At 69.3% G+C, this 25,200-nt stretch overlaps 3 protein-coding genes across 4 annotated transcripts; 2 read left to right on the top strand and 1 right to left on the bottom strand.

The window, feature by feature from the left end:
* Nucleotides 1-44: 44 nt before the first annotated feature.
* CHLRE_07g313500v5 (uncharacterized protein) lies at nucleotides 45-14,586 on the bottom strand. Its single transcript, XM_043063842.1, has 22 exons — nucleotides 14,157-14,586; nucleotides 12,749-14,010; nucleotides 12,474-12,611; nucleotides 12,023-12,287; nucleotides 10,328-11,884; nucleotides 8,917-10,181; nucleotides 8,690-8,798; nucleotides 8,101-8,574; nucleotides 7,755-7,883; nucleotides 7,206-7,492; nucleotides 6,736-6,951; nucleotides 6,199-6,387; nucleotides 5,701-5,764; nucleotides 5,308-5,373; nucleotides 5,005-5,093; nucleotides 4,233-4,580; nucleotides 3,883-4,079; nucleotides 3,471-3,690; nucleotides 3,060-3,239; nucleotides 1,771-2,863; nucleotides 1,029-1,643; nucleotides 45-896 (listed from the first exon to the last, which is right to left on the bottom strand). Exons 1-22 carry the CDS (start codon nucleotides 14,338-14,340, stop codon nucleotides 523-525), a joined length of 9,321 nt encoding a protein of 3,106 aa, XP_042922410.1. The 5' UTR covers nucleotides 14,341-14,586; the 3' UTR covers nucleotides 45-522.
* Nucleotides 14,587-14,686: 100 nt separating this feature from the next.
* Nucleotides 14,687-19,192, top strand: CHLRE_07g313450v5 (uncharacterized protein). The gene is made up of 9 exons (XM_043063841.1): nucleotides 14,687-15,469; nucleotides 15,796-15,845; nucleotides 16,033-16,177; nucleotides 16,470-16,539; nucleotides 16,746-16,870; nucleotides 17,076-17,205; nucleotides 17,426-17,457; nucleotides 17,910-18,083; nucleotides 18,402-19,192. Exons 1-9 carry the CDS (start codon nucleotides 14,891-14,893, stop codon nucleotides 18,519-18,521), a joined length of 1,425 nt encoding a protein of 474 aa, XP_042922409.1. The 5' UTR covers nucleotides 14,687-14,890; the 3' UTR covers nucleotides 18,522-19,192.
* A 64-nt stretch (nucleotides 19,193-19,256) lies between these two features.
* CHLRE_07g313400v5 (uncharacterized protein) lies at nucleotides 19,257-25,191 on the top strand. Of its 2 annotated transcripts, XM_043063839.1 has the most exons (5): nucleotides 19,257-19,547; nucleotides 19,717-20,437; nucleotides 20,665-21,552; nucleotides 22,563-22,697; nucleotides 23,152-25,191. In XM_043063839.1, the coding sequence occupies exons 1-5, from the start codon at nucleotides 19,518-19,520 to the stop codon at nucleotides 24,774-24,776; spliced, it is 3,399 nt and encodes a 1,132-aa protein (XP_042922408.1). In that variant the 5' UTR covers nucleotides 19,257-19,517; the 3' UTR covers nucleotides 24,777-25,191. The 2 variants fall into 2 exon arrangements, with proteins under 2 accessions (XP_042922408.1, XP_042922407.1); XM_043063840.1 differs by lacking the exon at nucleotides 22,563-22,697.
* Nucleotides 25,192-25,200: the final 9 nt, after the last annotated feature.

Raw genomic sequence — 25,200 nt, 5'->3', positions numbered from 1 at the left:
TCTTTAAGCGCTGGATGTAACGAGTAGTGTACTGCAGGAATGACTATTCAGAGTCGCTTGGTGCGGATTTGTTCGGTCGGCAAACAGCTCAAGTCGCTTCAACGCAGACAGATAGAGGTGATGCCTGCAACATAGGTAAGCTGATTACTGCGTAATGCACAGAGACGCAGAAACTCTAAAATAACTGTTCCCGATTGAATCGTGCTCCGTGCACGCCGGCATTGCCCCTCCCCAGTCCCCAACCAAGTGAACTCGTGCCCTTCTCCGAAAGCATGAGCCTTCCGCCCCACAAACCAGGGCGGACAGGTATGGGGCTGCCAGGAAACGCCGCTCTACCTCACGACCAGAGCGTCACCTGTGACATCAATTAAATTCTGCAACTCACTGTAGGCTGCACTGTGCAGCGCGCCAAACGTGCGCCTATCCTGCGTCTGTGTCCATGTAACGCCCTCAGCCGCGCTGAAGTCAATCGCTACCTCCCACAGCAAGCACCCAACCACTGCGCCTCCCAAGACCCCTCCCTCAACGCCGTGCCGCCCACAGGTTGGTGCCGCCGGGGGCGCCGCTGCTGGCACTCGGGGTGCCGAAGCCGCCGGCGCCGCCACCACCCGCAGCAGCCCCGCCGCCGAACGCGCCAAAGCCGCCACCGCTGGCCGCTGCCCCGCCGAAGCCGCCCGCCGCCGCCGCCGGCTGCTGCGCTGCCGCACCAAAGCCGCCAAAGCCACCGCCCTGGCCGGCAAACGCGGCGAAGCCGCCACCTGCGGGCGCAGGTGGCGCGGGGGCAGCGGGGGTGGCAGCGCCGCCAAAGGCGCCAAAGCCGCTTGCGCCTGCGGCGCCCGCTGCCGCCGCCGCCTGCTGCGCGAAGCCGGTGAAGGGATTGGACGGCGCCGCTGCGCCTGCACACCGGGGTCAGGCACACATGCGGGCAGGCACAGTCGGTTCAAGATCTTCGGGTAAGAGAGGTAACAGTGTGTGTATGGCAGGGCGGGCTAGGCGCGCCCTTCCCGGCAAGCTGCCAGCGCACTTACCAAAGCCAGACGACTGCCCAAACCCGGAGGAGCTGCCGAAGGGCGCGGCGGGCGCGGCTGGAGGCACGGGTGCAGGCGAGCCGAAGGCCGAGGGCGCACCAAACGCGTTTGAGCCGAACGCGGACCCGCCAGTCGCTGGTGGCGCGGGCGCAGGGCTGCTGGGTGCGGCGCCGAAGGGCGAGCCACCGCCGCCGCCCAGGGGAGACGGCGAGCCGAAGGGCGCTGCGGGCGCGGCCGCCGCGGGCGCGGCGGGGCTGCCGAAGGCGGGTGCGGCGCCAAAGGAGGAGAAGACGCCCTGCTGCACAGCAGGCATGGCGGCGTTGGACTGGATGCCGCCGGCGGTGCCGAAGGGGCCGGTGCCGCCGCCGCCAAAGCCCGACGGCGCCGCCGGGGCGGCAGGACTGGCGGCGGCGGGCGCGGCGGGCGCGCCGAAACTACCGAAGATGGAGCCGCCGGCAGCCGGCGCGGCGGGCGCCGCGGGGGAGGAGCTGAAGGCGCCGAAGCCGGAGGCGCCTGCGGTGGAGGCACTGGCGGCGGCGGCGCTGGCGAAGGAGCCGAAGGGCGAGGAGGCGGCGCCGGTGGCGGGGGCAGTGGGCGCACTGCCGCCCAGAGCACCTGTGGCAGTGGTGGCAGTGGTGGCGACAAGAGGTATAAGGACACGACACCGCATTCCGGACGCAACCCGTCCATCCCATGTCCGTTACGCCGACACCGCTACTGCGTACTGGTTGATCCTACTCACCGAAGCTGCCAAATGGCGATGTCGCGGCACCGGTGCTCGCAGCACCGGCGGTGCCAGCCCCCGACGCCGGCGCACTGCTGCCCAGACCGAACCCACTGAACAAGCCAGCCGCCGCCGCCCCCGCGTTGGAGCTACCTGCTGCAGCGGACGAGCTGACGGCCGCGGCGGCAGGGGCCCCGAACAGGCTGGTCGTGCCGAAGCCGCTGCTGCTGGGGGCAGTGGTGGTGGTAGTGGTGGTGGGTGCCGCGGCCGCAGGGGCCGAGGCAGCGCCGGAGGCTGACGCGGCCGCCGAGGTGCCAGCGCCACCCGCCACCTGCTGCTGCAGCTGCGATGCCTGCGCGAACATGGACAGCGATGGGACAGGCGGCTGCCCGCCGCTGGCCGCCGCAGCCGCCGGCTTGGCAGCGCCAGCCGCGTCGCCGCCACTTGTGGGTGCCGAGGCGGCTGCCGAGCTTGCCGCCGCCGCGCCAGTCGCCGCACTGGGCGCAGCGCCGAACAGGCCGCCGCCGCCGCCGCCGCCGGTTCCGGCAGCGGCACCGAAGCTGCCAAACAGCCCGCCGCCGCCGCTGCCAGCAGCAGCGGGAGCGGCAGCGCTGTCTGACGCCGCGGCGGAGCTGGCGGTGACGGGCGCCGGCGAGCCGAAGCTCAGCGCGCCGAAGTTGAGGCCGCCACCGGCAACAGGCGCAGGGGAGCCGAACAGCGAGGTGCCTCCGGCGGCCGTGGACGACGAGCCGAACAGCGACGGCGAGGAGGAGGCAGCGGCGCCGGCGCCGAAGCCAAAGCCAAAGCCGGCAGAGCCCGTGGTGCTGGGGGCTGCCGCCGCCGCCGCAGATGCTGCCGCGCTGCCTGCCGCCGCGGCGGTGCCGGCGCTTGTGCCGGTCGCGCCCGCACCCGCACCTGTGCCCGTGCCTGCAGGTGCCGCGGCCTTCTGCTGGTCCAGCCGGGCCTGCGCGGCGGCGGCGGCCCGCATGGCCTCGGCGCTGGGCACCGGCGGCTGCGCGGCTGCGGGCGGCTTGGCGGCTGCGGGCGGCCTGCTGGTGGCGGTGCTGCCGGCGCTGGAGCCGGAGTCGGTGGGGCGGGCGCCGGGCGGGGCCTGCGGGCGGCGGAGGTGCGGGCATGTGCGTATGAGTGCGAGGTGATGAGTTGCTGATGGGCCGTCGCATGCTGGTGCTTGATATGCGAGAGCCGTATGCAGGTAGAAGCCCCGACGAAGGACCTCGTCCAAGCCACCGTCCCCTGCTGTCGCCTGCCACAACTTGCCCTCCCCGCGAATGCCCTCCCACACCCACCTGGCCGCCTGCCGTGACCTTCTGATGCAGCTGCGCCGCCTGCGCGAACAGAGCCATGGACGGCACAGGCGGCTGACCGCCCGCGGCGGCGGCCGGCGGCTTGGCGGCCGCAGGCGCGGCTCCGGCTGCCGCGGGAGGTTTGCCGCTGACTTGCGCCAACAGCTTGTTGGCGGCTTGGAGCTGTGGAGGGTGGGGCGGGGGAGGAGGGAGGTGGAGGGGTCGGATGAAGACGATGTCTAGAGCGAGAGTCAGCCGAGCGGGCAGGCGGATTGGGGAACAGCAGGCATGGTCAAGCATGGTAGCGCGGTACCCAGCAGCCTTGCTCCACTGCCCGCCGCCCCAGTAGGATTGCATGACCCGCCACAGCGTCAGATCAGGTCGAATCAGGTCGGGTCGGGCCGGGAAGCGTACCTGCGCCATGGACGGCACCGGCGGTTGACCACCCGCCGCCGCAGCCGGCTTGGGCTTGGCGGCAGCAGGCGCGGCCGCGGCCGGGGCTGGGGCCGCGGGCTTGGCGGTGAGCGACGGCGTGGGCGGCGCCGCGCCGGCGGCCGGGGCTGTGGTTCCAAAGCCGCTGCTGCTGAAGTTGAAGGCGGGCGGGGCTGCCGCCGCGGGCTTGGGCGGCTCCAGGCTGCGCGTTGCAGGGCAGTTACACGCACATGATGTCAGGACAAAGACCAGTCAATTGCGTCTACTTCAGTAACAAGTCGCCCTCTGATGACCGTATGTGGCTACTACACACAGACCGCCTGATGACCCTTAGCAGCCCCCCTCCGTCCAGCTGCCCACATCGCCGTCCCTCCACACACCCCATCGGTCTCACTTGATCATCTGGGTGGGCCGGACCTGTGCGCGCGGCGGCGACGCCGGCTCGCCCGCGCCGCCCGGCAGCGCACTGCCCGCCGCCACCGCCGCGTCCAGCAGCTGCAGCAGGCCCGAGCCGGGCGGCGGCGGCGCGGCGGCGGGCGGCGGCCGGGCGGCGCTGGTCACACGCACCTTGCCGCCGGGGCGAGCAAGCGCCTGCGTGCGGAGGGACACGGGCTTGCTGAGTTGACTAATGAGCACTCCGCATCAATAGCAACGCACGCAACATGTGTTCGCTGCTGGCAGGCGGAGCCGTCACGCATGCAAGGTCGCCACAAGCCGTCACAGCCAATGCATCTGCAGGCGCACCTGCAGCCGCGGCAGCACGGCGTCAATGGCCGCCAGCTGCGGCGACGCCACGGGCGGCTGCGGCTGCGTCGGGCTGGGCGGCGTGGCGCCGGCGCCCAGCAGCGGAGAGCGCCGGCGGCCCTCCGACTTGGGCGTGTGCCACGTCAGCAGGCCGTTGACGCCGTTGGCAGCCACGCCGTTGGCGCCGTCGGCGGCGCCGCCGGGCGTGCCCTTGCCCACCGGCGTGGCGGCGCCGTCGGCTGCGCTGCTGCCGTCGGTGATGGCGGCGGGCCTGGCGCCACCGCCACCAGTGGAAGCGCCGCCGCCCTTGCACCAGTCGGCCAGGGCCGTGATGGGGCCGTGCGGGTCCTGCGTGCGAGATCACAGCGGGGAAGGAACACGCAGGACTGGGTGTGTGTGCGGTGCTGTGCAATGCTCGCGGTACTGCCTTTCGTATGTGTTACTGGCTGGTGCGTGAGTGTGCCGGGGGCCGGCAGCAGTGCGGGCCATTGCGGGCCATTGCGGGCCATCAGGGCACGACACATGACACGCGTGCAGACACACACCTGCCGCAAACCGTTGGACGCATGCATGGCACGGGGCAGTGTGGGTGTCCGTCCCTGGCACTCCAAGGACACCAGGTGACATGGCATGGCTGTGTCGCCTGCGGCGCGCTGGCACCTCACCTCACCCGCCTCAACCACACACACACACACACACACACACACACACACACACACACGCCTCTGCCCACCTCCCCACCACCACGCGGCCACCCGACCCCGCGCCTCACCCTCATGGCGCCCACCGGCAGCGCGCCCGCCTCCTCCAGCCGCGCCGCCAGCACCAGGATGCGGCCGGCGGCAGTGGACAGCGCCGAGCCTGAGGAGAGGGGGCGTGTGGCGGCGAGGGGTGGGTGGGCGGCGAATGTTGAGAATGCGCCTGTCCAGCGAATCCCCGCCAGGTGCGCTGCACATAGCAATGCCGCATGCGCCCGCCTACCACAAATGGCGCTGTTGCAGCCACCCTCCCCCACCCACCCGCCAGCACACCCACCCACCCACCCACCCACCCACCCGCCAGCATACACACCCACCCGATGACGCCAGTGTGTTGTAGAGCACGCTGGTGGACAGGCGCACAGAGCCGCCCGACTTGCCGCCTGCGTGAACCGGGGCGTGCAGGTGTGGTCGGGTGTGTGGGTGCCGCGACAGAGGTGCGTGTGTGAGGCACATGGCTGGCAGCAGGCGGACCGAGGAGCGAGCGGCCAGCGTAAGGGGCCAGGGCGCAGCCCACCCAGAGCGGACCAGCCGAGTTCTGTGCGCAGCCGCCAACACCGGACCCCTGCTGCCGTGTGCCAACCACACGCACCCTGCACCCCCTGTGGCCGCCGTCGGTCATCAACACGCGCACCCCTCCTCGCTGTCTACTTCGCTACACTTCTCTGTACCAATCCTTGCAACCAACCCCACCCATCCCACACACACACCTGCTCCGGGGCCGTCCCACGAGTCCAGCACGTCCTCCAGCTCGCCCAGGCAGCTGCCCAGAGCCTGTGTGTGCGTGTGTGTGTGTGTGTGTGTGTGTGTGTGTGTGTTAAAGAGCACAAGGAAAACGTTGCGCAAAGACAGTGTATGCGATGCAGCAAAGCGACGGTTTACGGATGTTACCTGAAGTTACCTCGCATACCTGCTGCGGTGAGCCGCCGGTCTTACCAACCGGAAATCGCGCAACCCCCGCTACTCTAACCTCTAACCTTGTGTGTGTGTGTGTGTGTGTGTGTGTGTGTGTGTGTGTGTGTGTGTGTGTGTGTGTGTGTGTGTGTGTGTGTGTGTGTGTGCAGGGCGCGTGCATTGGCGCAGGCTCGGGCAGGCGCGTCAGGTGGCACCCAGCAAGGCACACATACACACACACCCTGTGCAAGCAACCCTACGCCTATATCCCTTCCCCACCAACCTCTCCCTCCCCTCCCCTTTGCCAGCCTCACCTCCAGCCGGGTATTGACGTCCCTGCGCAGCCCCTCCAGCGCCGGCTCCAGCGGCAGCGCCTCCTCCAGCGCCGCCAGCCGCCCACCGCCGCCCAGCCCGCCGCCGCCGTCCAGCCCGCCGCTGAACAGCTGCAGGCCGTCCAGCCGCGCCTCCAGCGCCGCCAGCCCGTCCACCAGCGCCGCCACCCGCTGCGGCGCAGAGATGTGTTTGGGAGGGAGGGGGATACATGGTGGTTGGTGAGACAAGGTGAGACACGGCGAGGCAAGGAGGCAACGTGGGTTCAGGTGCTGTGGGATGAGGAGGGATGTAGGCGGCAGAGGTGGTCAGGGCAAGCGCTCAGGGCGCTCCGCAAGCCGCCTTGAAGGGACCAAGTCGAGAGAGGGGTGGCCACAGCCCCAGCCGCAGCAGGCAGCGCCACCTGATGCATCCGCCTCAAGCCAGCAGCCCCCAAGCCCCAGCCCCGGGAAGGACCTAGTCACTCCAATCTGCACGGACGGCTCTCGCCCCCGCCCCCACCTCACACACCGCCCTCCCACCTTGTTGGCCCGCTCGTAGTTGGCCCTCAGCGCCGCCGCCCGCCGCGCCACGCCCGCCACGCCCGCCGCCACCGCCTTGTAGCCGCCCGGCGGCGGCTCGGGGCCGCAGGCGTCCGGGCAGCCCGCCGCCACGTCCGCCATCACCGCGGCCAGCTTGGCGGCGGAGCGGCGCGCGGCGTGCAGCTCGCGCAGGAAAGACGCCTCGGCTGCCGCACCCTGGGGGGGGGTTACATGCATTAAGTTTACGAAGTGAAGTCGTAGCCAGGTACAAAGGGGGGAGGGAAGGCAGCCGGTGGGGACACGAGTACAACAGCGGGCTGTGGAGGCAGCGGGGCCCGAAGGTGCTGGAGCAGGCGTGGCAGGGATGCAACGCGTGCAGGGCATTTGCAAAGTGTTATTCCTGAGGCCGTTTGCTGCTCTCCTCAAAGACACAGACACGAGCCGCCGCACCCGCCCCGCTGCGACCGCACCTCCTTGGACTCGGACGCCAGCTTGGGCTGCGGCGGCGGCACGTCCGGACTGCGCGGCCGCGGCGGCGGCACAAACGGCTGCCGCGGCGCCGCCGGCGGGGCGGGCGCAGCCGCCGTTGCGGCCCTCTTGGCCACCGGCGCGGCCAGGGTCACTGTGGCTGCCGGCTTGGCCGTGACTGGCGCCGCCGCTGCTGCAGGTGCTGCGGCGGCCGCCGCCGGTGCTGCGCCAGTAGCGCCAGTGGCGGCCGTGGCGGCCTTCTTGGCCTTGGGCTGGACCTCCACATAGCCTGCACCGCACCGGCAGGGCCACCGGTCCGGTCATGACAGGTCAGCCGAGAGAGCCAAGAGACGCCGTACCCAGCGTCTGACAGAGCAGATGTGACCAGGCAGGCGAGAATGTGCCCGGCTTCCGTGCACACAGCGGGGGGCGAAGCCGTTCATGGAGAACGTGGCAGCCGTAGTTGATGGGAGCGCACACCGCACAGAACGCCACCCCAGGCGGGAGGCACATCGGCACACACTCCCCGCCCCTGCCTGGGCCGCACCCACCCGGAGGCAGTGCCGACAGCGGCGCCGGCTGCGGCGGGCTGTCCCTGTAGTAGCCGGTGATGCCGCCGCGGGTGCTGAACACGAAGCCGGGCTTGGGCCCCGTGAAGGAGGAGGCGGGGATCAGCGAGTCTGCGCGTGTATGAGCGTGTGTGGAATGCACAGGTGGGAGGGAATCCCGGATGGGAGGGGGCCAGCACGGCTAACAGCGGAGCCAGTGGCTGTCATCAAGAGGCATTGGCAGCTGCCGCCGACGTGAACAGTTCCGAATGGACATCGATGATAAAGTCAAAGCTCCGACCATGGCAACTCCCAGCTGTTGACACCGTGTGTGCTCCATCAACCCCACCTGATGCGACCGGCATGGAGAAGGCCGCTGGGGAGGGTGAGAACAGGCCGCCAGGCTTGGAAGCGGCGCCGGCAGCCGCAGCCGGAGCCGCGCCGAAGAGGGAAGACGTGCCAGCCGCACCGCTGCCGGCCGTCCCAAAGTTCAGCGCGCCAAAGCCGAAGCCCCCGCTGGTCGATGGCGCGGAGGTGGCGGCGCCAAACAGGCCCGTGCCCGCTGTGGCCGCGGCCGCGGGCGCCGAGGACGACACGCCGAACCCAAAGCCGCCGCCGCTACTGGGCGCAGACGCGGTGGCCGCTGCGGGGCTCGGAGCCGCTGCTGCTGCGGAGCTAAAATTGAAACCGCCGCCGCCGGCCGCACCCAGGGCCGCAGGGGCGCCGAACAAGCTGCCGCCAGCGGGGAAGGACAGGCCGGTTGAGGTCGCGGGCGCCGCCGGCGCTGCAGGTGGCGCCGCGGGAGGCGCCTTGCCGGTGATGCCTACGAGGCCGGAACAGGCACAGCGCGTCACGTCTGCAATGAACCCAACTACATCCCTTGTGTCACGTGCAGCCAGCTCATGTTCAACCGAACCCTCTGCATGTGCGGCACTCACCCGGCGAGGTGACCTCCTCGCCGCTCTCCGAGTCGCTGGCTACGCCCGCCGCCGCCGCCGCGTGCCGCCGCTCGCGCGCCGAGGCGTCCTCCTCGTCGTCCTCACCCAGCTGGGACCACATGGAAACACACCCGGCAAACAAGCAACAGTTGATGCAACCATGGCTAGTTGTGATAGGACACCAAGCGCCACAGCAAGGCATGGAAACAAAGCGGGTGTCCACTTACATCGTCCTCGTCGTCGTCCGGCAACGCCGCGCGTGCCGCCGCCTCGGTCTGGTCCGCCGCGGACCCAGGCCCTCCCACCGCAGCCGCGCCGGACGAGCTGGCCCACGCGGGCGGCGCCGCCGGCACCGGCACCACGCTGTCGGGCCCTGGCCGCACCGGGCTGGAAAGCTCCTCGTGGCCAAAGCCGTACACACGCAGCACGCCGTCAGACGTCGCCACCAGCAGCACAGGCGGCGGCGTCAGGGGCGGCTTCTCCGCGTTCAGAGGGTTGGGGATGGGGTCCAGCGGCACGGTCGTGTCAAGAGCCAGACCCAGCACATAGTTGTTGTCGCCGTCACGGCCGTTGGGCAGGCGGATGCCCAGCTTGTCCTCCGTGATCGCAACCGCCTGCGCCGCGCCGCCAGACCCGAACACGCCCTCGCGCACGCGCAGCAACTGCACATGGTCGTCCGACGCCTTGCGGTGCGCACGCACGATGGCGCCCCAGCTGGGCAGGCACACCGCGTGCAGGTAGGGACCCGACAGACATGGCGTGCAGTCGTCCTCCACGAAGCCAGGCGGCGCAGTCAGCAGCTCAGCGCCAGACGGCGCCGCGCCGCTGCCCGCAGACCAGCCCTGTAGCTGCAGCAGGCAGCACAGCTCGTCCGTGCCCTCCGCATCGCCGCCCTCCTCCACCGGTGTAGCGCCCAGCACCAATGCATCGGGAAGCACCCACGACACGCTCTCAAACACTGCGCCAGCCTCGCCGGGGTGCTCAAGCGGCAAGCCAGCCACCGCGCACACAGACAGGTCCGCCGCCACGGACACCAGAGCCAGGCGCCGGCCCGTGCTGTAGCCAAACACAGGCGCATCCGAGGGACACCAGTCCGCGGCATACACGCCAGACGGAGCCACCACCACCGCGGCGCTGGCGTCGCCATACCGCCCCAGAACCAGCGCCCGGTCCGCGGTCACGGCCAGGAACGCCTGGGGCAGTGCGCCGCTCTTGCTCCACGCAAACGACTGCACACTGCCTAGCTCCAGGCTCCAGTGCGCGCCGGAGCCGGGGCCAGTCATGGCAGCCAGGGGGAAGAAGCTGACGCGGCCCTCGCCGCCCTGCACCGCCGCCAACACCGCCTGGTCCGCAGACAGGCACACGGCCGTCACGCCGCGCAGGCCGGCGTGCCAGGCGCACACGTCGGCGGGCTGGGGCCGAGCGTATTTCTCAGTGCCCACGGCCTTGCTCAGCAACGCAGGCAGGTCGTACGTGCGGAGCGCGTACACGCCTGCGAGAGTGGGGCGCAAGGGGGCAAGGGGGGATAGGGCAGAGGCGTCATACGTCCGGCACCCAGTCAGTACGCCCAGCGGCAGCATTGCGCGGCCCGATCGAGACTGCCGCAGCTCAAGCACCATGCCTTCGCCGCGCGCACACCTTGCAGGTCGCTGAAAAACACAAGCCCATGCTTGCTGCTGGCCGCGACCAGCCTGGTGGCGCCCGGCGCGTCGGAAGCCGGCGCCGCGTCCGGGCCGCAGAAATCGATGCCACCATAGAACTTGAAGTAAAAGCCCACGTCCTCGGCGTCCTCCAGCTCGCCGCTGGAGGGCGGCACATCCGGACCCGGCGCCTTCTTCACGGCAGCGGGCTTAGGACCCGAGGGCGCCGCCGGGGCGGGCGCAGAGGCAGGCGCAGACGCAGGCGCAGCCGGCTTGGGGGCCGGCGCAGGTGCCGGCGCAGGGGCGGGCGCGGGGGGAGGGGCGGGCGTGGGCGCAGGTGCCGCGGCAGGAACCGGAGGAGCGGCTGCAGGGGCGGGGGCGGGGGCGCCGAAGCCAAACCCAAACGCGGCGGGCTTAGTGGCCGCCGGCGTAGGGGCCGCCGAGGGGGCGCCGGTGCTGGCGAAGGAGAAGGCGGGGGCGGCTGCGGTGGCGGGGGCGGTGTTGGCCCCGAACAGCGCGGCAGCGGAGGCCACGGCTGCGCTGAAGGGCGCCGCGCCGCTGGAGGCGGCGGTGCCGGTGGTGCTGCCGCCGGTGCTGGCGGAACCGAAGATGCCACCACCCATCGCGGGCACGGAGGGTGCCGCGGCGCCGAACAGGCCACCTGACACGCCCGTTGCGTTGCTGCCGCCAAAAAGGGAGCCCCCAGCTGCAGGCGCGCCGAACAGGCCCCCAGAGGGGGCTGTGCTGCTGCTGCCAAACAGGCCGCCGGCAGCAGGGGCGCCAAAGCCGGAGGGGGCGGGGGCGGCGGGTGCGCCGAAGAGCCCGCCTGACGGTGCACTGGTCGAGGTGGTGGTGGTTGCGGGGGCTGCGGAGCTGCTGCCGCTGCTATTGCCTGTGGCGCCCGAGGTCGCGCCGAACAGGCCGCCAACAGCTGCTGGTGCGGCCGGCGCCGTGCTGGCGGTGCTGGTCGCTGCAACGGCCGCGCCTGGCGAGGCCGGCATGCCAAAGCCAAAGCCAAAGCCACCGCCGCTGGCGCCGCTGCTTGCAGCTGCCACGGGGGCGGGGGCGGCAGCCGCAGGCGCGCTAGACGCACCTGTGGTGACGGCGCTGGGGCCGGAGCCAAAGGCGAAGCCGCCCGGGGCCGCGGGTGCGGCGCTGCTGCTGGTGGAGCGAGCCGCACTGGGCGGCACCAGCGCTGCCTCCACGGCCGGTGGCTTCGAGTCACCCATGCCAAAGCCAAAGCCGGCGGACGGCATGGCCGGCGGCTTGGGCGCACCAAAGAGGCCCCCGCCTGAGCCCAGGGCCGGGGCTGCGGGCGCAGCCGCCCCGAACAGCGACGTCCCGAAGGCCGTGGACGCGGATGGAGCGCCGAAGCCGAAGCCGCCGCCGGCTCCGCCGAAGGGACCTGTAGCGCTGCTGGTCGCTCCGCCGCTGCTGCCGGACGCGGCCGCAGCTGTGGGCGCGCCAAAGGCGGGGAAGGTCATGCTGCTGGGCGCTGGGGGCATGCCGAAGGCGGGTGGCGCGGCGCGAGGAGGGGGCGCCTTGCCGCCGGTGCCTGCACACGCCACACAGGAGGGACCGGGGGACGTATTTCGTAAGCCCCCAACGGGCGCTCGTACGCTGCCCGCTTGCCATATCCCGCTTGCACAATCTCCGCACACCAACCAAATGCGTGTGCGCGCACGCCACTCACCCGGCGAGTTGACCTCCTCCCCGCTTTCCGAGTCGCTGCCCCTGGCAAGCCTGCGGCGGCCGCCCGGGCGCGCCACCGCATGTGAGCCGCTGTCGCCGTCGCTGTCGCCATCCTCCGCCAGGTCGTCGTCGCCGCCGCCACTGCCGCCTGGCAGCGCCGCCGCCGCCGCGCGGCTCTCCAGCGCCGCCCCGAAGCCGCCAAAGCCAAAGCCGCTGCCGCCCGCCTGGCCTGCCTGGGCCGCCAGGGCCGAGGAGCTACTGGAAGCCTGCGCGAGTGCAGGGGACACGAAAGCAGCGGGACGACTCGGCCAAGAGAAGGCGCACAGAGGACGGCATTGCTAGCCCGTGTGTGACCGCAACGCCACGTGATTGTAGCCTGTATGACCCACAGCCCTCTACCCGGCCCAGCCCTCTAGCCGGCCCAGCCCTCTAGCCGGCCCAGCGCCGCTCACCCTCAGCGGTGAGCCGCGGCCGCCCGCGCCCGAGGCCGCCATGGAGCCGCCGCCGCCGGCCGCCGCTGACTGCGTGCCGGTGGACATGGCGCGGCCGCCCGTACCGCCCTCCGCGTCGCCCTCCGACTCCTCCAGGTCCTGAAGCGAGAGATGCGTTGTGCCGTGATCATTCCCTCAGCCGCCTCACACCGTCATGTATTCCTTAGACCGTACACAAGGTGCACATGCCAAATAAAGATGCTGATCATCCACCACAGGCACTGCCCCGCACTCACATCGTCATCATCTGGCAACGCCGCCCGCGCGGCCGTGTCCGTCATGTCCGGCGCCGAGCCAGACGGCATGAACCCAGCTGGAGAGGCGGCGGCAGTGGCCCACGCGGGCGGCGCCGCCGGCAGCGGCACCACGCTGTCGGGCCCTGGCCGCACCGGGCTGGAAAGCTCCTCGTGGCCAAAGCCGTACACACGCAGCACGCCGTCAGACGTCGCCACCAGCAGCACAGGCGGCGGCGTCAGGGGCGGCTTCTCCGCATTCAGAGGGTTGGGGATGGGGTCCAGCGGCACGGTCGTGTCAAGAGCCAGACCCAGCACATAGTTGTTGTCGCCGTCACGGCCATTGGGCAGGCGGATGCCAAGCTTGTCCTCCGTGATCGCAACCGCCTGCGCCGCGCCGCCAGACCCGAACACGCCCTCGCGCACGCGCAGCAACTGCACATGGTCGTCCGACGCCTTGCGGTGCGCACGCACGATGGCGCCCCAGCTGGGCAGGCACACCGCGTGCAGGTAGGGACCCGACAGACATGGCGTGCAGCCGTCCTCCACGAAGCCAGGCGGCGCAGTCAGCAGCTCAGCGCCAGACGGCGCCACGCCGCTGCCCGCAGACCAGCCCTGCAGCTGCAGCAGGCAGCACAGCTCGTCCGTGCCCTCCGCATCGCCGCCCTCCTCCACCGGTGTAGCGCCCAGCACCAATGCATCGGGAAGCACCCACGACACGCTCTCAAACACTGCGCCAGCCTCGCCGGGGTGCTCAAGAGGCAAGCCAGCCACCTCGCACACAGACAGGTCCGCCGCTACGGACACCAGAGCCAGGCGCCGGCCTGTGCTGTAGCCAAATACAGGCGCATCCGAGGGACACCAGTCCGCGGCATACACGCCAGACGGAGCCACCACCACCGCGGCGCCGGCGTCGCCATACCGCCCCAGAACCAGCGCCCGGTCCGCGGTCACGGCCAGGAACGCCTGGGGCAGTGCGCCGCTCTTGCTCCACGCAAACGACTGCACACTGCCTAGCTCCAGGCTCCAGTGCGCGCCGGAGCCGGGGCCAGTCATGGCAGCCAAAGGGAAGAAGCTGACGCGGCCTTCGCCGCCCTGCACCGCCGCCAACACCGCCTGGTCCGCAGACAGGCACACGGCCGTCACGCCGCGCAGGCCGGCGTGCCAGGCGCACACGTCGGCGGGCTGGGGTCGAGCGTACTTCTCAGTGCCCACGGCCTTGCTCAGCAACGCAGGCAGGTCGCGCGTGCGGAGCGCGTACACGCCTGCGAGAGTGGGGCGCAAGGGGGCAAGGGGGGATAGGGCAGAGGCGTCAAACGTCCGGCACCCAGTCAGTACGCCCAGCGGCAGCCTTACGCGGCCCGATCGAGACTGCCGCAACTCAAGCACCATGCCTACGCCACGCGCACACCTTGCAGGTCGCTGAAAAACACAAGCCCATGCTTGCTGCTGGCCGCGACCAGCCCGGTGGCGCCCGGCGCGTCGGAAGCCGGCGCCGCGTCCGGGCCGCAGAAATCGATGCCACCATAGTACTTGAAGTAGAAGCCCACGTCCTCCGACTCGTCCAGGGCTCCCACAGCCGGCTGAAGCTCCATCCTTCTGGCGCCAAACTGCGTACTCGGTGCTCAGCAGTCCGTATCCTTCATAATCAATGCATGAGTAGTATACTCAGTAGATAGCTGAATCCGGAGGCTTGAATTTATAGCCTAACTTTAGTGCACCGGGCTGCAGATCGTCACGGCCCGCAAATATAGGTGCTTATTGTGATTTATGACTTGTCCATACAACAGGCCTACCATGAAAGGGCCAATTTCGGGTTTCCTTCAAAGCCAAGGAAGAACAGATGCATTGCATGGGAGTTGCACTGTGTTCAGCGATTTCTTGTGCCGGTCGCCCGTTGGATTATGCATTTAGGACATTTTCTGCTACAAAGACGATCCAGCGCTGGCACGCCGCGTTGCTTGCCTGTCTCCTTGCCACTTGCCACGCCCGCTTGTCTTCCATCGCGACCTTGATTTGCCCCCGAGGCTGAATTATCTCAGCTATCGGCTTAAAACCGTAAAGAAAACAAAGGCGGCACGCCAGGAAGCACAGGCGGGAAGCCGCTCTCAGAAGCTTCACTCTGCGGGCGTGAGCGGCTAGCTGATGGCGCTGTCGGGTTGGGCTATGCAAGCTCGTTCAAGCGGCACATCGCGTCGCCATGCGGGGCTCGCGCGGGCGCCAGCGGCTGAGCGCGGCGCCGTGTCGCGGCCGGCCACGGGTAGCGGCAGGTCGCGTCAGCGCCTGACCGCCTTCGCCGCAGCCCAGGGCCCGCCGCCCCCGCCGTCGGGGCCCACGCAGCCGGGCATGTACTACGGCGCCGCGCCCCCATCTGCGCCGCCGCCACCGCCACCGCCACCGGTGCGGCAGCCGGCCTACCAGCCAGCAGCGCCCTACCTACCGCCTCCCCCGGGCGGCCCTGGTAGCTACGGCGCCGGGTACGCCGCCCGTGCGCCGCCCGCCGCGCCACCCGCCGCGCCGCCGCCCCCGCCCATGGCGCCGCCTCCGCCGCAGTCGGGCTACGGCTACAGCTACGGCGGCGGTGCGGCGGGGCCCGGCATGACGGTGTCGGCTGCGGAGACGGACCCTGCTGCGGTGCTGCAGTCGGTGCCGCGTGTCAATCCGGACCGGGCGGCCTTCAACAACGTGACGCTGCTGGGCACGGTGCGCAGCCCCAAGCGCTCGGTGAGCAGGCAGGGGGCTCAGGAGGGGTCCAGGGAGGCAGGGGGGATTGACACGAGGTACCGGAAGGGAGGGAGGTAAGGGGCAGGAAAGCAGCGGGCGCAGCCGTGCCGGTTGACGCGCTGATTGCTTCATGGTCACAAGGCCTGATGGGATGGAGGTGCAGATGTATGGAGGTGAGACATGCGCTCGGTAGCGGTTGGAGGCGCCACACTCATACCACCGGCACTTGGCCCACGACGTCCTCACCACTCCCTTGACCACACGAACCCCCTACCGCCCCACCCCCTGCCGCCACGTGTGCTCTCACCGCCTGCATCTGCGCACAGCCCCAGGGCCGCAGCGCCTCCGCCGTCATCTACGTGCCCTTCGCCAAAAAGTGGGAGTGCGCTCATCGGTTTGCGGGTTGCGGGTTGCGTGTTGTTGCGTGTTGCGTTTTGTTGCGTGTTGCGTTTTGTTGATTGCGTCAGGGCTGCCAGCGCTTGGCGGGTGGGCTTGCTGCGCGGGTGGCTGCCCAGTGTCGCGAAGGTGGCCACGCGCACCACGCCACGCCACGCCACCCGCAGGTCTGGCGGCACGGAGTTCGTCCTGGAGGCTTGGGACGGCGAGGCGGCTCAGCTGCTGGTGCTGGACGGCCACACGGTGGTGGTGGAGGGGCGGCTGGCGGCGGACAGCAGCCTGGGGACCAAGGTGGTGGCGTACAGGCTCAAGGTGAGGAGGGGGGGAGCGTGTCGAGGGGGGGCGGTGAGGAGGGGGAAGCAGGGTAGGCGAAGATGGTTTGGGGGCGGAGGGCAAGGGAGGCCGGTGGGAAGTGAACGACCGGCGCATGCATACATATGCGTGAAGGAAATGACCAGTGGTGTACCGCAATGGCCCGTACCGCTTCCATGACCCCACTCCCGCTGGCCCACCCCTGCTCGTGCCTGGATCCCGCATTCCCCTCCACCCACATCCACCTGCACCCCCGCCTCGCCCCGCCTCCCCGCCCTCCCTCGCCCCTCAGCTGGTGGACCGCACGGCGCCGCCCACCGCACTGCGCGCCTCGCCGCGCGGGTACGGCACCGGCGCGTCGGGTGAGTGGGGCAGTGGGGGCGGGCAGGGTAGGGTAGAAGTGAGGCGAGTAGGGAGGGGCTGAGGGGCGGAGGCTGGTGTCCTGCGTGGCGACTTCGGGAGCCATAACAAGGTGCGTGTGTTGGTGTCGGCGACTAGGGTGCCGCATGTGTCCAGCCTCATGCACACACATGACACATGCACACGTGCGCACGTGTACTGGCAGCAGGGTACGGCGGCGAGGGCGGCGAGGGCTCGGCGCGCTCGGCTGCCGGTCCCGGGTCCGGGGGTCCGGGTCTGGACGGCGCCGCGCTGTACAAGCTGCACTACGACACCGCCGTGCGCAGCTGCAGGGTGGGCGCCGCACCGGGCTGCAGGGGAGGGGGGGAGGCCGCGCGGTGGGGGTACGGCCCAAGGGGTAGGGCTCGAAGGGATGCGCCCTGGGGCTGTCGCCGCAAGCTGGAGCAAGGGTCAGCTCCCTTGCGCACGCCTTGACCACCCTGCCTGTTCGCACCTCTCCCCACCCCCAGCCCTCCTCCCGCCCCCCTCCCCCTTTCAGGACATGGCCGCCCACCAGGGCCTGCGCTCCGTGGAGGCGGTGCGCACCGCACTGCTGGCGCACGCCTTCGCCACCGGCTCCCCACTGCACTGGAGGGAGCTGGCGGAGGAGGCGGGGCTGGGAGGAGAGGGTGAGGGCAGGGGGGACGGCAGGGGGGGCAGGGGCGGGAGGCTGCAGGTGGTGGTCGTGCGCAGGCCAGAAACTCGGCCTCCCACTTCTCCACTCCCTACAGCAGACGCCGAGTTGGGCCATGACGGGCTTTTTTTCACCGTATCACGTGTATTGACCATCTGACATTTTCCCATGTGTGTGCGCGCCTGCCCGGTGCCGGTGTGCGGGCTGCGGTGCAGAGATGCAAGACGTGATGTACCTGGTCACAGAGGTGCGGGGGGGGCGGGCTGGGGGGCGCGAGCGGGCCGTGGTGATTGGGAATTTGTGCGTGTGTATGTGAGTGTGTGTGTGTGTGTGCGTGCGTGCGTGCGTGCGTGCGTGCGTGCGTGCGTGCGTGCGTGTGTGTGTGTGTGTGTGTGTGTGTGCGTGTGTGTGTGTGTGTGTGCGTGTGTCTGTAACCTGCGTGCGGGCTGATGTGTTGGTGACAGCTGCGTGACAAGCACGCGGCCCGCGTGATGGCCCGCCTGTCTCCTGCTGCTCACGCCATTACCCATGCGGTACCCCGGTACCCCGGCTAGCTCAGGCTTAGTGTTTCCTTGGGTATCCCACCCCCCTATCGTGCCCCCGGTTACTCCCTTTACCTTACGAGCTACACCCCCCCCCACACACACACACACACACGCACACACCGCTACACACACTTTCTCCGACGCGCCCCTGCAGTACAAGGAGGACATGCGCCAGGCCGCCGCCGCGGTGCCGCCGGGCGCCGAGTCGTCCGCGCCGCCGCTGCCGCCGCTGACCAAGGAGGGCATGCTGCGGGTCAAGCCCATCCGCGACTGGGCCAAGGCCAAGCCGGCAGACAGCACCCCCTTCTACGTCATGACAGAACTGGAGGTGTGCGTGTGTGGCTGTGCGGCTGTGAGGCTATGAGGCCGTGTTCGGGGGCTACCTGGCACGTCCTCTCTGACCCTCCCCATCACCCATGGGGTTGTTCATCAGCATCCGCCGATGCCCACAAAACCCCAGCCTTGGCTGTACTTCCTTTCTGCTAATGCGGCGAGCCGGCGACAGCAACTCCGCCGCTACCTCTCCCCCTGCCTCCCCCCCCTCCCCCTGCCTCCCCCCCTCCCCCTGCCCCCCCCGCCCCCTCATCCCTTTCCCTTCCCCCCTGCCTCCCCCCTGCCCCCCCCCCTCGCGCCCTGCCCCCCGCAGCGCAAGAAGCCCGACCTGACCGAGCTGTACGCGGTGCTCAAGATGGCGGTGGTGGCGGAGGCCACCCTGGGCAGCTGGAACCCGGAGGTGGAGTTCGCGGGCAACGCCGCCCGCGGGTAGCAGACTAGCAAGATAATAGCGCGTGTGTGTCGCACGCATGTATTGCATGGGCCGTGTAGCGGGTGCTAGGGCCTGGGTGTGGAGCCAGCAGCTGCTGCGGTGCTCCTCGGTGGCTACTCCTGCTCGGCGCAGCGGTGCCGCCACTGGCTGTGGCGGGCTGCTTCACAGCGGAGGGGAGAATGGGAGAAGCCGGTGTTGCGGTGTTGCGGTGTTGGCTTTGATGTTGAGTTGGCCAAAGGCGCTCTGCCCAGGAGAGGTGCTTCCGCAGTCACGGAGGAATGGACCTGTGGCACGGAACGCAAGTGCACCTTGCTCGATACCATATTCCATGGGCGTTCCGTAAGGATGATAGCTTGACACTATAAAAAATATACCCCATAACAAATGGGGAGCTCAGGCAAGGCCCAACTTTTGAAGGACGTTGAGGTGCTCGAAAGCGCTGGTCTGGATGTTGAGGACTGGCCGGACAAGACATTTGTGGCTATGAAATCCCTCGCGTCGATCGTTCGGTTGGAAGGATGGCCGACGGAGAGCGTTAACGGCAATGGTGTTGCACACCATGTGCTTCGTAGCTTGTTGGCTGTCCTCACCTTCCTGGCTTCAGCTGGCGTATCAGGCGTATTGGAAGAGGGTGACGTCGTGCGGACAGCTGCAGACACCGTGAAATCCTCGGCGGAGGAGGACCTCAACGCGAACACAGACCCCCTGCGCAGCACCCGCCGCAGCAAGTGTTTCGCCTACTGCGCGACCAGCGCCTTCGCGGCCGTATGTGCGCTGGAAGGTCTCTTCAACAAGTCAGGGCTCGCTGCGAACGGGGCGGCGCCCGGCTCGGAGCCAGCTACAGCGGTGGTGGCAGCGGGGCGGCGTGTGGCGCTGGCGCTGGTTCAGGCTGGTGCGGTGGACCTGTGCGCTCGTGCGGTGGCGGCCCAGCCGCCGTCTTGCAACAACGCGCCTTGGCAGCAACTGATCAACGCCTGCATAAATCTGTTGGCTTGCATGAGCTCCGTGGCACGTGCGGCTGAGAAGGTGAGGCCGCCGCCAGCAGCGGCACGCACCAGGGCCGCCGCGCCCCGCTGTTTGCGTGCCTCCAGCTTGCGCCGCATGGGCGTAGCACCCACCCGTACCACCACCAGCAGTGGCACACGGTGCGCATCTGTGCAGGAGCTGACGCGGCAGCCCCAACGCGCACTTGCAGGAGGCGGGCGATGCATCCAGCAGCGGCCCCTGCAACCGTGCTGCTAGCGGCAGCAGTTGCGGCAGCGAGGCGTCGCTTGGTGAACTGGTGCTTCCCCGGACGCCCGACGGCCGCCACGCCGCGCTGGCTGTGGAGCTGCTGGCGGCGGTGCAGCGCAGTGCGGTGCTGGAGCACATGTCGCGGGCGGTACTGCAGCTGTCGGCGGCGGAGCGGCGGGGGCAGCGGCAAGGCCCGATGCAGCTGGGTCAGCCGCAGCCGCAGGAGGCAGAGATAGCGTCCCCGCTTGTGACTGCTGCTGCCGCCGCGGAGGCGGCGTGCCAGCACCCGGCAAATCGACTGATGTTTTTGGTCCTGTACCTACTGCACATGTACAGCGAGCTTGACCACGAGGTCCAGGGCAAAGGCCGTGTGTCACCGGCGCTGCAGCTGCGGCCGGGGCCCGCCTCGCAGTTTCTGAGGGCGGCGCACGTGGTGGTGCAGGTGGCGGCGGCGGAGGAGGACGCGCGCTTCGCCGCGCTTCGCCGGGTGCGCGCCGCGGACCCTTCCTACGTCTGCGGCCCTGCACTGCTAGGCGATGCTGGAACTGGGTCCGGATCCGCCGCAGCTGCTACCACTACTGCTGCTGCTGCGGCGGCGATGGCGGCGGTGCAGGCGCCACTGCTGTACGGGCTGCAGCCGGAGCAGCTGCCGCTGCCGGTACTTGTGGATGCAGAGCTGACGGGTGAGCGCTGCTGCGTCAGTGTGGCCGCCGGGGGTCCCTGGCATGCGCGCTACTGTGCACAGGCGGCGGCATGGGTTGGTCACGTGCGTGCGAGCGCGGCACCGGCCCCGTCGCCGGTTCTTGTGCACGTGCGGACGCGCTTCACTCATTTTCCAATTGCGGGCGCGCTTCACCTACTTATCCACTTGCGGGCTTGATCGCTTGAGCCTCTCCGTCCCCCTCAACAGGACCGTGTGCATGGGACGAGCATGACTGTGTGGTGCTCGACGTCTTACAGCTCCTGCGCACAGTCAGTGACTGGACCAACAGCCTCACAACCGCAAGCCACAACTCGCCGCTGGGCCAGCCGCCGCCGCTGCCCCAGCCGCCGTCACAACAGCAGCAGCAGCAGCAGCAGCAGCTGGTTGGCAGGGGAGCCCGCTCGGCCTTGGCGCTGCGTGTGGCACGTGTGGGGCTGCAGCGCTGGCGTGGCTTCCTGGAGCTGCTGCAGCTGCCCGAGTGGGCCCAGGCCGCTGGGGGGGCTGCTGCCGGGGCTGCAGGCTCAGGCGGGGCTGGCAGCAGTGGGCCTAGCAGCTCGAGCTCGGGCGCGAGCTCGGCAGCAGCGGCCAAACCCGCCAAGCCACTGAACCAGAAGCAGCTGCGGCAGCAGGCGGCTACGGCGGCGAAACAGCAGCAGGCGGCTGTAGCCAAAGCGGCGGCGGCAGCCGCGGAGCAGCGGCGGGAGGAGAAGCGGCGCGAGGTCGCGTTAGCGGCCGCAGCTGCGCGGCGGAATGCGCGGCTGAAGGCATACCAGCGGGGCGGCATACCGCGTCGTTTGTGCCCGGCCCTGGTCGCTGACTGCCTGGTGTACGTGTACAATGTCCACACCTGCCGGTGGTGTGTGGCCGCCGCCTCAGACTCCGCGCGCCTTTACGTGTCGTCCATGGCGCAGTCCGCCGGCCTGCAGGGCTCGGCGGCTGCAGCAGCGCCGGCGGCGGGTGGTGAGCGGCACGAGGACGGCGGCGCGGCGTTGGAGGGCTGGTGGCGGGCGGTCGTGCACTACCTGCGGCTCATAGCGGGCGACCCGGAAGCCCTGTGGGCCACCGGCGTCAGGCTGGGCGCTGTGCTCACAGCAGGTGAGCTCGAGTAGGCGGGCAAGACCGCGAGTGACCGGGACTGAACGTGGTGTTGATTCAGAGGGGTTGCTGGGAGCCAGCGCGCGTCAGGGCGCCGAGGGCACCGGCACTGTACGGAGACGCCATGTGTGCCGCCCCCGTTTTGGCTTGGTTTGGTTTAGTTTGGGCTGGTACTTTACCCCCCCCCCCCAAGCAGTGTGTAAGCGGACACTGCAATTCCCCCGGGTGCTCCGCTGGTTTAGCTTGATTTGATTTAGTTTGGGCTCGTACTTAAACACACACACACACACACACACACACACACACACACCGTCGCTTTGCTGCATCGCATACACTGTCTTTGCGCAACGTTTTCCTTGTGCTCTTTAACACAAGTGCGCGAGCCGGTTCATGTCCCGCGGGCGTGCCGGGGCCTCTAGGGCTCGTGTTTTAGCGACTTGATTTGTGAGTGCATGGACAATTTCTGGTGGTGAAATTGCCCTGTGCTCACAAATCTTGTCGAAGGGTAATTTTCGGCGTCCTACACAGTGCTGTGCTGCGTGTTGTCGCGTCTGGACGATGCTACCGAAAATTGCTATCTTGTCGAGTTTTGGGCACTAGGCCTGGAGCCCGTTCCGCGGGGTTGGGGACCGGGCTGGGGGCCTTGTGGCGCCTCGGGCGCGCCGTGTTCCTCCTGCTTGTCGCGTTCCTCTGATTTGCGCCATAACCTGTACTGTACTAACTTTGGGCCCACCCTCCCCATGCCGCCGCGTCGCGGGATCGACGTCCCCATAAGCTGTGCGTGTACTTGGACCTGGTGCTACATGGCCGCATGAGGGGAGTACCTAGCGTGTGCCGCCTCCGTCGCACTATGGAGCGAAAAGCAAGGGTTTTTCCCCCGCCAGCCCGTGGTGCTGACACCCCGTTTGCATTTGCCGTCATGCATGCGCCCATGCCGTCCCCCGCCTGTTTACTTGCTCGTGGTCGCCCACCCTCCGTCTCTTTCCCAAATCGCGCAACCCCTAGTATAGTTAACTGGGCTGGGACTGGGCTGCGTGTTTGCTCTTGCTCATCGCGCGCCGCCGCGCTAACATGTTCCTTCGCTCTTGTTCGTGACACTCCCCTGCTGCCGCCCTGTGCTCTGTTGTTTTCTTATTCGCTCGTAGGTGAGAAGTTCATCGAGGATTGGGCGGGAGCTTGGACTTAGCGGCCAGGAGTAGCGACGCGGAGCTAGGAATCGTAGGAGTGCCTGGGCCTCACGGTACCGTGAGCACATGCATGGGTTTGCACCCTTGAGAGCGTGTGGACACTAATCCCCCCTCGAGGTTAGAGTAGCGGGGGTTGCGCGATTTCCGGTTGGTAAGACCGGCGGCTCTGACTGCGGCTCACCGCAGCAGGTATGCGAGGTAACTTCAGGTAACATCCGTAAACCGTCGCTTTGCTGCATCGCATACACTGTCTTTGCGCAACGTTTTCCTTGTGCTCTTTATAAAACACACACACACACACACACACACACACACACACACACACACACACACACACACACACACACACGCCGGCATTGGGCGGGCTTTCGTTTCGTTTTTTAACACACGCCGGCTGCTGCTGTTCCCGCAGCACTGGTCGGCGCCGGCACGGACAGCATAGCTGAGCAAAGCGCTGGTGTGCGCCTGTACGGCGGCGCCTGGCCCGCCGGTCCCAAGCGCGCGCCCGGGTCCACGTCCAGCTCCACGTCCGGAGTGGCAGCCGCCCCGGCAGCAGCCCCGGCAGCAGCAGCAGCAGCAGCAGCAGCAGCAGCAGCTGGCGCCCAGGGCTCGCGGACGCAGCGGCCCATGCAGGACCCGCCGCAGGACCCGCAGTGTATGGGCCGTGAGGTCGCCGCCCTGCTGGCCGCCCAGCGCGCCAACCTGTACCGCGGCCTGAGCCTGGGGCTGCTGCCGGCGCTGGAGGGGCTGGCGCGGGCGATAGGCCAGCAGTCCGCTGCGGACCTTGTGGACCTGGTTGACAGGGCCTCAGAGTTGGAGATCGCCGCGAGGGCGTGTGCGCACAGCAGGGCCCTTGTGGACTGGGGCGCGCTGGAGCACCTGCTGCTGGCGGCGCCGCTGCGCCAGGCCGCGGGCTACCTGGCCACCACCGCCAAGCTCACGCGCGTGTTCTTGGCCGCGGCAGTCCGCAGCGTGTCCGAATCCCGGCGCCCTGACAGTGACGGGGCTGTCGCGCCCGCTGACAACGCCGTGCCCGCGGTCCTGTTGGTGGGGGAGCAGCAGGTGCCGCTGCGCGTGCTGCGGGCCATGCGGGCGGGCAGCCGGCACAGCAGCCGCCTCAGCAGCGGCCGCAGCAGTGCTGCCGGCGGCAACAGCAGCGGCACGAGCACCGCTGCCGCAAACCCCCAGCCAGGGAGCCAGGAGCAGCAGCAGCAGCTGCGGCGGCGGGTGGAGGTGGTGTCGCTGCTAGTCGCCACTCGGCTGCCAACCGCCTTGCTGAACTGGACGATTGCCTCTGAGGGTGACTTGCTGACAACGCCAGCCGCAAGCGAGGCGGCGGTGGCGCTGGTGCTCTCTGTGCTGGAGTGGGTGCCGGTGCTGGTGCTGGCGCACCTGCTGGCACTCGAGCGCGGCGACGCCAAGGCGGCGGCGGAGTGGCGGAGCTTCATCGTGGTGGAGGTCAATCCGCTGCTGTCCATTGCCAAGCTCGTCACCGGCGGCAGCGGGAAACTGAAGCTGAGTCGGGAGCAGCAGCTGTGCCTGGCCCGTGCGGCGGGAGCCATGTCGGCAGGCCTGCACGCCGACGTCGTGCGCAACGACGGCCACCAGCTGCTGGCGGACGTGTTCGGGAGCTGCTTGTCAGCGGGCGTGCAGGCGGCGGCGGGGGCGTGCCATGGCATGCCTTGGGATCTAGGCGAGCCGGGAGCGGCGGCGCGGGCGGAGGTCCTGGCGGCGCTGCGGGCCGGCGGCGGCAGCAGCAGCAGCAGCGGCAGCGGCCGGCAGGAGCAGGACGTCAGGGGGTCCTGGATCACGCCGGTGGCGGTGGAGGACGTGGCGCTGCTGCTGCCGCCGGCCGAGGTGCGGCGGCGGCTGCGGCTGTGCGCCAATGTGGGCTGCGTGGAGCTGCAGGGGGCCGCTGAGGCATGTGTGCGGCTGGCGGTGGCGTGCCCGGGCTGCGGCGCGGTGCGGTACTGCAGCAGCCAGTGTGCGGGGCAGCGCTCGGGGTGTGTGGACCGGCCGGGCATAACCTGCTGCTGAGCCGCGGCGCCGCGGCCGGTGGTGTCGCAGCCCGCCCGCTGCGGGGCAGCTGCGGCACCACCAGCGTAGCGGTGACGCGCCTAGGAGTGCGGTGGGGGTGCGAGGACGAAGCTGCTGAGTGCTGCTTGGTTCGCTTGCACGGAAGTGGGAAATGTTCTTGCGCAGGGCTAATGTATGGGTTGGGGTCTTCAATCTATCGAGCAGATGTGCATGGCTGGCACCTCTAGACCGTGTGCACGAGCAAGGCGGCGAGGTGTGGTGTGGGGTGTGGCGCGGTGTGGTGCGGTGTGGTGTGGTGGGCGGGGCTGAGCGGGCTGCAGGCTACCGTGTGTGGGGCACTGGGCCTGTGGGTGCCACTTATCTGCCTTGAGAGCCTGGGACTGCAGAGGATTCATGACTGTAATCTGTGAGCATGGCGCCGCAG

The sequence above is a fragment of the Chlamydomonas reinhardtii genome, chromosome 7 (genome assembly GCF_000002595.2).
Source record: "Chlamydomonas reinhardtii strain CC-503 cw92 mt+ chromosome 7, whole genome shotgun sequence".
In the NCBI taxonomy this organism is placed as follows: Eukaryota; Viridiplantae; Chlorophyta; class Chlorophyceae; order Chlamydomonadales; family Chlamydomonadaceae; genus Chlamydomonas; species Chlamydomonas reinhardtii.
The sequence above is the reverse complement of the archived record's forward strand: the minus strand, read 5'-3'. Positions and strand labels throughout refer to the sequence as shown.

What these genes read in the sequence shown, in the direction of transcription:
- CHLRE_07g313500v5 (XM_043063842.1), bottom strand. Translation starts at nt 14,340, where the DNA reads ATGGAGCTTCAGCCGGCTGTGGGAGCCCTGGACGAGTCGGAGGACGTG. An exon ending in GCTGTCGGCACTGCCTCCGG is followed by an intron (nt 7,493 to 7,754) that starts GTGGGTGCGGCC and finishes GGTGCGGTGCAG; the next exon opens with GCTATGTGGAGGTCCAGCCC. An exon ending in CCGTGCTGCCGCGGCTGCAG is followed by an intron (nt 4,080 to 4,232) that starts GTGCGCCTGCAG and finishes CTCCGCACGCAG; the next exon opens with GCGCTTGCTCGCCCCGGCGG.
- CHLRE_07g313450v5 (XM_043063841.1), top strand. Translation starts at nt 14,891, where the DNA reads ATGGCGCTGTCGGGTTGGGCTATGCAAGCTCGTTCAAGCGGCACATCG. An exon ending in TGCGCAGCCCCAAGCGCTCG is followed by an intron (nt 15,470 to 15,795) that starts GTGAGCAGGCAG and finishes ATCTGCGCACAG; the next exon opens with CCCCAGGGCCGCAGCGCCTC. An exon ending in TACGTGCCCTTCGCCAAAAA is followed by an intron (nt 15,846 to 16,032) that starts GTGGGAGTGCGC and finishes CGCCACCCGCAG; the next exon opens with GTCTGGCGGCACGGAGTTCG.
- CHLRE_07g313400v5 (XM_043063839.1), top strand. Translation starts at nt 19,518, where the DNA reads ATGAGCTCCGTGGCACGTGCGGCTGAGAAG. An exon ending in TGTGGATGCAGAGCTGACGG is followed by an intron (nt 20,438 to 20,664) that starts GTGAGCGCTGCT and finishes CCCCCTCAACAG; the next exon opens with GACCGTGTGCATGGGACGAG. An exon ending in GGGCGCTGTGCTCACAGCAG is followed by an intron (nt 21,553 to 22,562) that starts GTGAGCTCGAGT and finishes CCCCTAGTATAG; the next exon opens with TTAACTGGGCTGGGACTGGG.